This window comes from Eucalyptus grandis, chromosome 3, assembly GCF_016545825.1.
Source record: "Eucalyptus grandis isolate ANBG69807.140 chromosome 3, ASM1654582v1, whole genome shotgun sequence".
In the NCBI taxonomy this organism is placed as follows: Eukaryota; Viridiplantae; Streptophyta; class Magnoliopsida; order Myrtales; family Myrtaceae; genus Eucalyptus; species Eucalyptus grandis.
This window is the reverse complement of record NC_052614.1, coordinates 56,722,659-56,737,226: the sequence shown is the minus strand read 5'-3', so window position 1 is coordinate 56,737,226 and position 14,568 is coordinate 56,722,659. Positions and strand designations below refer to the sequence as shown.

The 14,568-nt window shown below is 36.2% G+C and overlaps 1 protein-coding gene across 1 annotated transcript; it reads right to left on the bottom strand.

The window, feature by feature from the left end:
• Positions 1–5,090: 5,090 nt before the first annotated feature.
• Positions 5,091–10,571, bottom strand: LOC120286309 (TMV resistance protein N-like). Its single transcript, XM_039309818.1, has 5 exons — positions 10,110–10,571; positions 5,790–6,749; positions 5,571–5,671; positions 5,340–5,430; positions 5,091–5,180 (listed from the first exon to the last, which is right to left on the bottom strand). Exons 1-5 carry the CDS (start codon positions 10,569–10,571, stop codon positions 5,091–5,093), a joined length of 1,704 nt encoding a protein of 567 aa, XP_039165752.1.
• Positions 10,572–14,568: the final 3,997 nt, after the last annotated feature.

Sequence of the window (14,568 nt, the reverse complement as noted above, 5' to 3'; positions counted from 1 at the left end):
CCTTGTCATTGTTCCTATTTTCCATACTCGTCGTTGCCCCTCCATCAACACTGCCATAGTTCCCAATCTCTCTGTCCCTCATTTGCCTCCCATTTCCCATGCCCTCAAAACATTCAGCATTGCCTAGCTCTGAATGAAAATCATCAATGGAGAAGGTTCCGTCAGTTTTGCTTTCACCCACAGTCGCAGACTCTGAGTCTTCATCAGGACTTGAAATATCCGACTTAGCCCCATCCTTGTGAGTATACAAATCAATCCGAGTGGATGCTCTTCTAATTATCGTTATCATAGCATCATTATATTCTCCCTCCCACTCACTATCAACCCGTGCCTCAACTTCTATCTCAACCAATCCCTTTTTGGATGCTAGTTGCACCATGTCCTTCACTTGCTCATCACTCTTGATCTCTGTGCGCCAATTTCTCCGTTTACAAGGAGAATAGTACCACATTCCATTCGAAAGAAAGCCAAAACTTTTCAAGTCAGCAATCAATCCTTCATATGTCACTGAATTAGGGGTGAGATCTTTCTTTTCCTCCGAGTTTCAGCGTGTGAACAACTGGACTTCTCTATTCTCAGGTTGAAAGCGATTGTGAAAGGAAGTTCCAACTGTTATGGAACAATCAAAGTTCAACGTGAGAGCCAAACAACATATGTATAAATTAAACCTTTTTTGCATTTTTACCCGAAATGCAATGCGGCACAAACATAATCCATTAGGTAGAGACAGATCTATGATTAAATACTCACATGTCCAATGGAATATGGGTAGTACTATTTGATTTTTCTTTTATTAACTAAATTTGAACTTTACTATGTATGTGATGTAAATTTAAATTAAACATCAAATAAGTCGCATAATTATCTACCTGGGAGTACAATCTCATCACAAATCCCTATTTTAAGGGAAAAAGGGAAGAAATACTAGAATGCCTATGTAAATGAAACTTTTCAGTAGTGGTTATTCCCGCTCTTGATTTAGGGATTATAGTTACTGACTTTTTCATTAACCATTAGATCAAAGATAGATTTGGTTGCTAGTGGAACTTTTTCTTTCTACTGCCATAATTACTCAAAAATGGAGTCAATAGAATTTTTTCATAGAATTATTTTTTAAATATTATAGTGCTAACATTTAGCTTGACTGATTTCCAATGATAAATATAACCATCACCTCTATGCACTTCAAAACGCTTAATCCACATCTTGACAAGTGTGGTTCCTAAGATTACTTTGCCTCTTGCAATATTTATCTTGCTATCAACGCGAAAAACTGTGGTAGAGGTGGTACAGTAATTAAAATTTCATAAACTGCCCGACACATGAGAAAGTTTTTTGCAATTTATTGTATAAAAAAATATTTGAAACGTGAAGGGTGGAAAGAAAAAATACTGTCAAGAGAAGGGAAGGAAGTACTTATTAAAGCAATAGTACATGCACTGCCAACTTTTGCCATGTCAAAATTCAAAATACCAATTTCTATTTGCAGGGCAATTGAGTGAAAAAAAAAAATATACCATTTTGGTGAAATTATCTTAAATTGGAACTGAAATACACTGGAGAAACTAGGAGGTTCTGTTGAGGCAGAAAAGGATCCGTTGGGCTTTAACAGAGCTATGCATGCTAACCAATCTTGGAGAATAGCTTTTCGTCCTAACACTTTCTGCGGCATGACTTTAAGCAATTTATTTCCCTCATACATACTTTTGGCACACAGAAGAAAGGGAATCGAGCATCTTAGGAATGGCAAATTCTAGAACGGGCAGAACCTTTGGGAGGGATTGGAGAGCATATCAGCGCAGACAGTTGGCTTCAGGAGGGTCTTTTATATTGACCAGTTAAGGTGGACGATCCTGAGTTTGTTTCTGAGTTAAATAATTAGGTGCAAAACAAATTAGCTGCCTTTTGTTCATAACACATTATTGCTTAATCTGCAAGCGGATATATTATTTCTGAATTAAATTATAAAACAATCTAATAGACTATGAAGATAGAGGCAAAACAAACAACCTAATTATTTTTACTCGAGAAGCCAACAACAAATCTAAAGGAGATGAATCATCATAATATCGAACTTATACACCAACAATTAGTTGCACTTTGCTCATCGTTAATTTTCTCATGTGATGACAAGTGGCAAAATCTAACGAGTTCTACTTTTTTTTTTTTTTTTTGCTTTTGTACAGCTATAATCAAATCATTTGACGTAAATTTCTCCACAGCTCATTAATGCAATAATTGAATCAAATAGTTCATAATTACTATTTTTAAATGCATGATAGTAGATCGTGCATTAATTTTGCCTCTTGCAATAATTAAAAATTAGTAGACAAAGAAGAATTTGAAATCTATAATTGGAAATCTATTTTCTGATATCTTATCTACGAAAGCAATTTTTTAAAATTAATTATTGAAGAATGATTACCCGAGGCTGCTGGCAATATTCAAGAACCAAAACTAACCAACACCAAAAAGGCAAGTAGAGATAAGTGACAAAAAAAAAAAGAAGAAGAAGATATCCACCTAAGAAATTGCGGTGTGACAAAAACTAACAACTTTAGAAGGACGGATATTGTGTGGCTAAATAAAGGAGGTTATTTGGCCTAAAGAGTATCGTTTAATTTAGATATTGACAAAACACGAGAATGCGAATTCCCCGTGCATTTTTACAATTAATCAGGAATTTTCTTTTCTAAAAAGTATTTAAGCAACGATATTTAGCTATTTGCTTAACAGAAGATATTAGGTATAGCTAGCCTTATGTTAAATGTTAGAGGTAATTGCTTAAAATCCCCATGAACTCTAGTTCCCTACAATAACTATGCACTTTGAAAATATCACATGACCTACCTAAACTTTGGCACTGCTGCGCAGTAGCATGCAAATTTTGAAAAGTTATAAATTACTTCCTAAAACTTCTATTAATGTTTCAGATATCAATTTTTCCGTTTGTATGGCAGTTAACTGAAAGCGGTCTCATTTGGAATAGATTCACATCCACTACATTGCTTCTGAAGTAAGAAAATAGAGGATGGTGCGTTGTTAAATAGGAAATCCAGTCAGTAAAATTGAGTGAGTCCATTTTAGGTAACATTTAAAGGTTATGTAGATTGAAAAGCTAATGGATGCAAAATAAATCAAAGCTTTTTTGGGTGGTGCGAAGGTGGAAGGCTAATTTATAAGTTTTCAAAGTTTGTGGGCACATTGCAGGACAGTGCCAAAGTTCAAGCCGGCAATTAATTGTTAAACATTTTGACATCGAACAAAAAAAAAAAAAAAAAAAACACAAATGACGTTAAACAGTATCTAACACTCAATTATATTACAAGAAATAAATATTTAAATTACCATTTATAATACTTTTACTTATGTACTTATTTACTTTATCCAAACCAACATTTCAAATTAAAAAGAACGTGTCAAAGGAACACTAATGATTAGAAATAATTTAAAGATCATCTCTAGCAAATTTCTGTTGTTGGATTAAAAAATATTTCTGTCCATGTAAATTTTAGAATAATATTTAGCTTTTTACAATTTGTGTAGTTTTACTGTATTATAACATCAAACTAATATTAAAGCAGATCAATCTTCAAACCTGTGCATTCACGCATGTCTACTATATATTGATGAAGAAGATGTCATACCTTGTTAATCTCCTCTTTGTAATACTTAAAGAGAGATTCTATATGGGTAGATTCGAGTGGAATTGATGAAGTCTCCACACTTCTTTATATGGACAAAGCAATCATCTGGTATATTGGTGCAAGATGCATCAATCAACCTTCTCAATAACATGCACTCTATGACCTCCAAGGATCGTAGAGACTCTAGCTCATTTACGCCATCAACATTAGGAAGTACATTGCACCTTTTGATTTTCAATACCTACAGGTTCTTCAAGTAGGATAACCCACTTATTCTTCTAAGAGATTTGCACCCAACAATGAAGAAGGATTTTAATGATTTCGAAAGACCCACAACTTGTATTTCAACTAACTCTGGACAATAAGACACCTGCACTTCCCGTAGCTTCGTTAATTCCAAAGGAATGAAAAATTGCCAAAGTAGCTGACAATAGAGAACATGTAATTCCTCTAGTTGTGGAAGTCCGTCAAGTGGAATTTCTTCCACTCCCACATTATCCAACTCTAAAGTCCACAAATTTCTCAATCTCAAAGAGGAGCGCAGAAACTGTTCATGCTAGATGCTAAAGCATTTTAAATGCAATCTCAACAGAGAGGATGGAAGTTGTACGATGATTTCAAGGTTTAGGCCACATAAATGAAGCTCATCTAGATGAGAAAGATTAGCTAACTCTGGAGGTGTAGGAACGTCTAACAGTTCCAGATGTAAAGTTTGCATACTAGATACCCCCAATCCAACTTAAGTTGAGTCCTGTGAGTAGGTATGATTTCCTTGTACCCCGAAAGCTATCACTAAGTCACAAATCAACCAAATTTGTAAGGTTCGCCAGATTAGGGATGGAGAGCAATGATTTAAATACAAGATGTAGATAGGTTAAACTTGTGGGAAGCTCCGGCAACCCTCGAATCTCATGACAATTTGATAAGTTTAGTGTCTGGAGGTGACAGAGCATGTTGATTGTCCTTGGAATTCTGCAAATATGGGTGTCCTCTAAATTTAGGATTCTTAAAGATGACAATGCTCCAATTCCATTAGGAATTTCCCTTTTCAATTCAAAACATTGAAATAGATCCAGTTCTTCGAGATTTCCCAACATGCTGATGTTACTAGGAAACTGTGAAACATGATGCCCAAAATTATTTATGCTTTTTGATAAATGCAATATGCGTAACGATTTTAAGTTTCCAATGGAGTTGCGAAGTTTTCTTATCCAAGTGTTCCTCAGAAGAAAAGACTCAAGTTTCACTAGTCCCCCAATGGAGTTTGGAAGTTTGTAAATGGTTGTATTTGACAAGTCTAACTCTATTAATGAGGTTAAATTCCCAAATGAGCATGGAAGTTGTCTCAACCCACAACACGACAATGAGAAGCGCTTAAGCTTCACTAGTGCCCCCACTTCTTTAGGCAGATTTGTAAGTTTAGGGCAACTCCTAATCTCTAACTCAATTAATGACTGTAGATGTCCAGTAAACCTTTCTATTCTCTTTAGCTCGTAGCAGGCTATAAGAGTCAACCTCTCTAAACCCAAGCATCTAGAGAAGTTTGGGATCGTTGTTATGCCATCACATGAAGTAAGAGATAGAACTTTTAAATTGTGTGGCCCCTGTAAAAATGGATGGCATGTTAAGTGTGAGAACCATTGCATAGTACAAATCGGGACTATTAGATTAAATTTAAAACATGTAATTTACCTTGATCAAGTTCCATGCTTTTGAATCATCTGTGAAGCCACTGGCATCAAGTTTAAAAACAACAAGATGATCCAAATGCATATTGTCCACCCTAAAATCCCAAAGAGGAGAACGCCAATAGATCACTCTCAACTTTGAACGATATTTTGCGAAGTCCCCATCAAAAGTACTATTGCTTAACTTGAGGAATCTTAGGTTTTGTAACCTTTCAAGCTCTTCATTGGTGATAACCACAGGGTAATCCGGTCCATCCATATAAGCGCTTCAACCTTGTCCTTCCTCTGGAAATTAAATTTTGCAATGATGTGAAGAAGATTGTCAACTACCAAATACTACATTGCACAACTCGAATGGGCAAGAAAAAAGTGATAAAAATCCTAAACAAAAAAAAGGAATGCTTAATCCCAAGATGTGCAACTTCTATTTGAAAATGGGACATTTCTTACTTACCTCTTTAGTTTTTATGACTTCGAGGGCCTCCTTTGCAATCCACAACCTACTCCGCTTTCTAAGGGCATTTGGACTCTCTTGAATGACAATTTGCCTTCCAAGGTCTATTAGTTGATCATGCATCCAAAACGTTTCATCCTCCAATATCTTTATCATGCACCTTGTGGTAAGGACTTCAATTCCTCTTTTTGGATAAAATAGACAATCAACCCACATGTACATTGCATCGGTCTTCTTCTCATTGAAAAAGAAGCATGCTATATCGAGAAAAATTTGTTGTTGATATTTGTCTAGGTTATCATAGCTAATCCTCAACTTCTCTAGAATTGCTTCCTCAGGTGCTTCCCTTAACCTGACCAATGTCTCTTCCCAAAATTCTTCTTCATTCGTCTCCTTAAGTAATGAACCTAACACTTCAATAGCTAAGGGCAACCCTCCCAATAATGAGACAATTTTACTCAAAAGCTCACGATAATCATGAAAAGGAAAGTCCCTACCAAAGGCATGCCAACAAAAAAGCCGAAGAGCAAGAACATCATCCATCTTTAACATCTCATACTGCTGAATTTTAAATTCAAATCCCTCAACTTGTAGAATAGTTGTGTCTCTTGTTGTAATGATTATCCTAGATCCTGGATATAGTTTGGAATTTCCTATTAGTTTCTTAATGTAGTCTTTCTTATCAACATTATCCAGAACCACAAGGACCTTCTTATTGCTAAGTATTTCTTCAATCCTCTTCATTCCTTCTTCACTATCCTCGACTTTTCTTACAGATTCAGAACCAACAATGTCATATAGTAATTTGTTTTGCAATTGGACTAGGCCCTCCTTGGTTGACCTTTCTCGAATGCTCTCAAGGAAGCTACAACACTTTCCAAATTGGGAACATAGTTGATTGAACACAACCTTGGCAATAGTTGTTTTACCGATGCCACCCATTCCATAAATTCCAAGGACCTGCATATCATGTTGGTTGACATCTAACAACTCTATCAAGTCCTTTACTCGATCATCAAATCCAATGAAATGTTTAGTCACTAATTTTTGTTTTATCTTTAGTTTCTCCAAAACTTTTCCAACAACCAATTTGACAATCTTTGCTTGGCTGCATTGTACAAAAGCCATATTATTAGTTGACTAGATTAATTTGATACCCCCACATCACATGTGGGTTTGTCAAAATCTTAACTTGAAATATTGTAGTATATCATGAAAGATATCTAAATACAATGAATAATCAGTATGCGCTAATTTATTGGAACTCACATGATATGTTTTTCATATATGATTATATAATTTTCAGAAGACTATAGTATTGGTTTACACTATGACCTATGATCAAGTGGCTACTACATAATGCATAATAAAAAAATTCTGCATTTATAGCTAAGCCTAGAAAAAATTTCAGCACTCGTAATAAGAGAATCATCAATTGAGATAATGTAGACAAATGCGACGTCATCCATTGAACTTCGGTGGAGAAAAATTTAATCTTGAAACCTGTAACTAATTCCAAGCGCCAGCAAAATAGCCATGGTAACATTTTTATTACCTAACCAAAGCAGGTAAGTGTTCTATGGATCTGATTATGTCAAGTATAATGACATTTCAACAGCTGGCTTGCATTAAGATTTGTTCAAAATTGAAAATTGAGAGACTTCTACTCCCATGGGGTTAATTTGATGGTGAAGTAGCAAATATATACATGTAGATTAGGCGCACAACACAAATTTGATTCTCCACACCATCAAATGGGAATATTTTGGGCAATGTATTGTGGACTTTGGTTTAGACCCTGTTTAGATCCAGAGAATCAGTAAGATAACTCAGTTTTGGAATTTACCAAAATAAGGAGGACTTCCTTTTCACTATAAAAATCCAAGATTCTCAAGCGGCATGTGGGGCACATTGACTGCATAACCAAAAGCATGAGAGATTGGCAGCTCTAAAAAATTGTGCAAAAACAGCTCGTTTACATTGGCGAAGCTAATGGGTGCTCTCATGCTATAATTCACCGTCTGTTACGTTAGATTTAATTAATTGACAGCCAAATTATGTGTATTTGTTGATGAATGATGATCAGCATATCAAGTTGGTAATGTAAATCCATGCGATGACCCACAAAACGAGATATAAACGCCATGTCAGGCCACTTCACTGACATGTTGGCCCCAACTCATCCATAGCTCATTTCCACCTTGCATTCCGCATTTTATAATATTCAAATTGAATCCCCAACTTTCACATTTTTTTTTTCAAATTGCATATCTCCCCCTAACCTATTAACCCAATTGCCATTTTATTATAAAAATTTCCATCACCACTCTCCTCGACCTGTCTCCATCGATCTTCGGTGGCCCGCTAGACCCATTAAATGGGTGGGTCAGGTTGGGTTTGGGTTGAGTCATAAATGATCGACTCAAATCGACCTATTTAACCCGTTTATGACTTATTTATCGTAGGTTAAATTTTTTTACCCATACCCAACCCATACCCAACCCATTTAACGAAAGCTAAAAAAGCTTTTATATATATATTTTAAAAATGGTATTGATAACATGATTTTATACAATACAAATTTAATGGATAATTTTTATAATTTTAAAATGATAATAATAATAATATTTTTATTTTTAAAAAATTAAAATTAAAATTTTCTTTTTCTTTTTCTCTTTTCTTTTTCTTTTTCTTCTTCCTCTTCCTCTTCTTTGGCCGGCTGCCGACCACGACGATGACCGATGATCGGCCACAGCGAGCTGGCTCGCCGACACGGCGAGCTCAAGCTCGCCCCTCACCGGATCTCGGCGAGGCTGGAGCCTCACCCGATGCCGGTGAGTTCGAGTCTTACCCGATCGGCGAGGCTCGGGCCTCAACGGATGTCGGCGAGGCCTCCACCTTGCCAGATCCGGTGAGCTCGAGCTCGCCCTCGCTTGATCTCGGGAGAGGCTAGAGCCTCGCCCGACGCTGGTGAGTTTGCGTCTCACCAGATCGGCGAGGCTCGAGCTCACCCAATGCCGGCGAACTCGAGGCTTGCCTGGTCGGTTGCTGGCCATCACCGTGCCGGCAATCGAGGAAGAAGAAAGAAAAAAGAAAAAAAATAATTATAATAAAAAAATTATAATAAAAAAATAATTCTAATTTCGGTTTTTATTAAAAAAATTGTAAAGTTAAAGAGAAGAGAGAGAGATAATAAAGTTTTGAGTGAAAATAAATGAGTTCATTTTTAATAGGTTGATAAATGGGTCATAAACGGGTCGAGAGCGGATCCATTTAAAACCCATATATCTTAGTCTTGACCCATTAAAACCCATTATGAGTGCTTTATGAAATAAATTTTGACCCATTAATGACCAATTTAACCATAAATGGGTCCATAAATGGGTTGCACAACCCATTTAATACCTCTAGTGGCTGCCCATCCTCGACTGGTATCTACTGGTCTGGTTGTACTGGCGCGAAGTTTCATCATCCCCTGCACCATGTGTCCCTTCTCTCTGTCTCTATCTCTATCTCTCTCCCATCCCTCTGTGCGGACAGCCTCATCACTTGGAGGCCTTCGCACCATTGCCGACTTCAGATCAGAGGTCGGCCACGGTCGTTGCCTCCGGCCTGGTCCAGATCGAGGTTGGCCAGCCTCGATGTGGACCTCCCACGAGCTCTGCAAAGCTCGAGGCTGCTAGATGACGGCCCGTCATTCTTTACTTGTTCTCAGGATGGTACCGCTTCTATTGAGTATTAAAACATGAACTTTCTTCACTGAATCTTAATTCAACCGGTGTTTCTTGAGGAGCACTAAAAAATGCGTAAAATAAAAGTTGGCACTAGATGTGATCTCTAATTTCGTTCGCCCTTTCCTGTTAATTAAAAAAATGAAAACTAATATTCTTATCACGAGGGAAACTATTTTTTATGGATCGAAGCCCGTGAGAATGCAGATCAATATGGGTGCAAAATCTGAAGTTGATTTTGGTAATCATCTCAAATAGCAAATGCAAATGGGTGCTCTTGAATATTTCGTAGCCTTACGAGAGAAAGAAGAGGGAAAAAATGGTTAACGGGAATGTATAAATCCACGTCATTGAAGTTACTGACATCGCTTCGCCGGGGAAATTTTTTAGGGAAGATGTTAAAAAGCAGAGGATCTAAAGTTGAATGATAGTAGCAATTGGTGGTTGGTTTCAGTATCTTCCGTTAAGAAAAAGAATTAAAAAAAAAAAAAATTTTGACAGGACAATGTGGTATCCCCTGAAACAGAAAAAAAGATGAAGAGTATTAACTTTGATCCTTTTTCACGACCCATCCCTTACGTTCATCTACCTTTCTAAGAGCTCCTTTCCATGCCTCGACTTCATCACGAAAATCCTCCTCATGTTTCTTGAAATCAGCTTCATACAGTGTTTTCTTAAGTTTAACATTGTCAGGTTCCACATGAAAAAATATTGGAAGGATCCTTTTTCGACCCTCTAACTTAGACACGTTATCAACCATGAGGGCTAGCTCACGAAGGCACCATTTACTGGAAGCATAAGTTTGAGAGAAGATGGGTATGTAGATTATGGTGTTCTCGATAGCTTGTTTAAGTTTCTCGCTAATCACTTCACTGACAGGGAGTTCTTCTTCGTCCCTGTACATGTGGACTCTTGCATCATTCAAGCTGTGGTAGAGGAAGTCTGTAAATCCATAGCGAGTGTCCTCTCCTCTGAAATTCAGGAACACATCGTACTCGCCTCGTGATGCTAGTGCAGCATCACTACTTGATCCGGCCTCTGAGATCGCCATAGCTAGGAACACCTTAAGAGAAGAAAAGGTTGGTGTGGTGTGGCCAAGTTAAGAAATGAGGTGAGGTTTTGCATATGAACGAGGGAGATGAGTGCCAATTTAATTGTATATTTTCCACCCAATGTTCTGCATTGGCAAGTAAACACCGGAAGGTGTCCAAGACTTTGCAACAAGTTTTGAAAATTTTTAAAGACTCCCTAGGAGACCATAGAGGCCAATCAGACCTTTTTTTTTCCCTTAGAAATAAAGACATCGGTTTTTTTATTATTATTTTAAAATATTCAATCAAATCTCTTAAACTTTTTCAGCACATTCACTGCCAAGCGCGTGCGCTGTTTCCTTCCAGTCCACACGCCATGTCGTTTGGTTCCTCTAAAGTGAAAGGGTCCTGCGTTTCCTTTTTAATTTAATTTTTGTTGGATATAAAAGCTCATGCGTACCACCGAGCATTCCAAAACGCGTAGAAAATTGAAATGTAAAGATCTGAGTCTCAGGACGTGAAGACTAATTGGGAAATACCAGGGGATGGGATCTGTAATTGTTTCTATATTAAAGGGTGCAAATTTCTAATTTTTTTTCTAATCTCTCATGTGCGTAGCAACACTGTGCACTTACTGTACAAAAATAGAGAGAGATTGAGGGAGACAAAAAAAAGACTCTAAAGGAAAAGGTTGGTCTATGGAGCTAGAACCGAGTGGAGGTTTTCAATATGAACTAATAATGTGTGAACCCCACCAGCATAAAAGTGAAGACGACCAAGACTAACTTGATCTTTGTTGGTTGGCTCTCTTTAAGATCAAAAATAGCTTTATCAATCATGTGATGCATGCCATCAAAATGATGAAACAATTTCATTGATGGAAATATGATATGAGATGTAGGAAGATAAAGCATTAATAAAAGCAGAGAATTGATAATGATAGTTCTTATCTCATGCTCTTATATTTTCAGCACTACCTCTTTTAGGAATTTTTACTACATTATTCTTTAGCTTTTGGTTGTGGTGATAATTTATGGCCGAGATACTGAAGAGAGATCCAATTATCAAGATGAGTTAGGGGAGCAGAGCGAAGTAAAGGGAGTCAAGTTATGATACCAACTTTGATTTGGAGCTTATCCAATTTAACTTTGTCGGAGATTGTGTGACCTCACTTCGATTTGAGGTGTATTGGTTACCATTTCGATTAGACTAAGAAATAGGTAACTTGACCTGTTTGAGTTGAGAGCTAAAATGATTATGGAATTAGATTAAATCATGAATGAAGGGGTAAGAGTTACTAAAATCGTGGAAACAGAGCAAATTATGGAAATATGGAGCAACTAGAGAGGGGAATCGCACATGATTCCAATGACTGTCCGAAAAAATCCCAGGAGTACAAATAAAAGGAACACAGAGAAAACGGTATCGCTCAGGCTGGGCCAAAACTCTGCTAAATTTTCCTTTGAGGCATTTTCTACGTTAAACCAATGTCTTTGAATTTCAGTTTTAGTTTTAAAGTTTGTTATTCTTCCTGTGCATAATAACATTGTAGCTTTTATTTCAATGTTTTCAATTAAGCATTCAATGTGTCTGTACTTTTGAGAATATTTCAATTTCAGTGAAGTTTCTTACCGATTTGTTTTCCTATCCTTGCACTTCAATTTTAATTTCAGTGGTCTCCCTCTAATTTTCCTTGATCTCCCAACACCTTCCTTCCGATTTCCTTCAATTTCAATCTTCACACTTTACTTTTCAAGCACATTAGTTTCCTTGTCATTTACGTTGAAGTAATATTTTCTACGTCATGATTTGCTCTCAGAAGTTGGCACGCTTTTTGAACACACATTCACCCTATCGATCCATCTTGAAAAATTTGTTTTGTGGAAGTTTGATCATTTTGTGATTGAAATAAATCTAGAGAGCAAATTTTAGTTTGTTTTCCCAATCGCCAGTTTGTTAGATTTGCCTTAGATTGATTTAAACTCAACGGCATCAAATTAGGCTATGACAACATTTGGAATACTACAAAGGCTCCATTTATTTTGCGTAAAATGAAATATTCAGAAAATATTTTCCTAAAAATGATCTCTTATATCGCTTGAAATAATTAGTTAATAAAAAATATTTTCATTATCAATAATAATTTATGTTTAAATATTTTTGTGGATAATAAAATATTTTTTCGTTTATTCATTTTTGTATGTGATATAGACAATCATTTTTAAGAATATGTTTTACAAATCATTCATTATCTATGAAACAAACGGAGCCGAAATTGCATGTGGTTGATAAAAAGCATTACTTAATCATCACCATGGATCAACATAATCAGATAGTCAGGTAATTATTTTTAACCACCCCGTAGCATATTGGTGACTTATTGGCTTCTTAAAATATGGAAAAAGTGTCGAGTAGAATATCGAGATAAAAACGAAGAGGAAAATTTCATATTTCGGTGTCTTTTATATTTCGACTAAAAATCTATAGATGTGCATATTATAGGTATCAATTTTTTTTTCAAAATTACTATTTTTTTCCCTAGTCCTATCCTATATTTTATTTAACAAGCCCATGTGTGTGCTATGTGTCGTGTGTAAGTTGCAAAACCCTGCTCTTTCACTCAAACGTCTCCACCTAACTCCCTAAGAAGGTAGGAAATTTAACTTGCCACCTTCCCCTTCCCACGTGGGAAGGATGACTATTGGGGCAATCCCCATGGATCAAAATTGCTATTTATTTGTGCAATGTTCCCATTACAAACAATTACCTTCCATGCGAAATGGATCCAAATATTTGGCTTTTTTGAATAAATTTTCAGCCAACTGTATGCAATGGAATAGCTTTCTAAATTGAAACAGCTAAACAAACAATACACCAAACTGAAAACCCGGACTATGATTGATATCAATTTTTTTATCTAATAAGAAATAGATGCTACCCTTATGACTAAGATAAACTGTTCTATTCGCCAATTTTGCAACACTTTCCTCGAACAGTTTACCAAATGATGCATATTAGTAAGGAACCTTTGGAAAAATATTTGGTTGCATTCGGTATATATGAGCACAATTAGCGTGTACAGTAAGATAAAATCAACTTCACGCACGCGAGACGCGCTTGATTTGACCATGCATGTGAGAATAGATGCTCCTCTATCTGTTGATTTGCTTTAAAATAAAGTGCCCATGAGTGCTTTCAGGTAAAGTGCCCAAGGCACAGCTTTCACTTCAAAGAATCCCATGCAGGGATGATGAAGCTTGCACAAGCAACTTCTTGCAGTTTTACTCGAGAGGTTCATTAATTTTTTCTCCGTAACCCTGAATTTCTTCTGAGTTGATCATTCCAAAAGATGCATATGAATCCTATAGAGAAAAAAGTGAGCTTCAATACCCAAAAAACTTGTAGGCTCACTTTAAAGTCAAATTTAACTGTCTATTTCCCACCTAACATTCTGCTTTAGCAAGTAGACACCAATGAAGGTGTCCAAGATCTCTTGACAAATTTGGAAAATTTTAAGATTCTTGGGAGACTACAAAAGGAAAATGAGACAATTATTTAATGGTCCCTAAACTGTTAATTATCTAATGAAAATTAGATTATTTTTTACACCAACAGTAGATCTAATAAAAATTCTGTCAACATATTTTTTATTTATGTTTGAATCCTACTATTAAATCAATGAATAACCAACAAACTACCTTACATGTATCACTCTAGAAGTCATCCAAATCTTTATTAATTAGACAATGCTTAAGATTTATGCACCTGTCTTTTTGTTTATTTTTGTTGATATATTTCCTTTAATCTGTTTCTTATTATTATCCTAATGAATGTTTCTCTTTTCGTGCTGAGAAAAGCCAATGGTTTTAGGAATGACTTGGTAAAGCATCCCATGGCACCTTGGTCATTTAGGTTCCATCCCTTAATTGCAACTATTTGAGTAAGAGAATCTTGCCCTACCTTGACTTCAAAGTAAAATTGCTTCTTGTGATTTAGCAACGAGTCTCTCTACTGCCA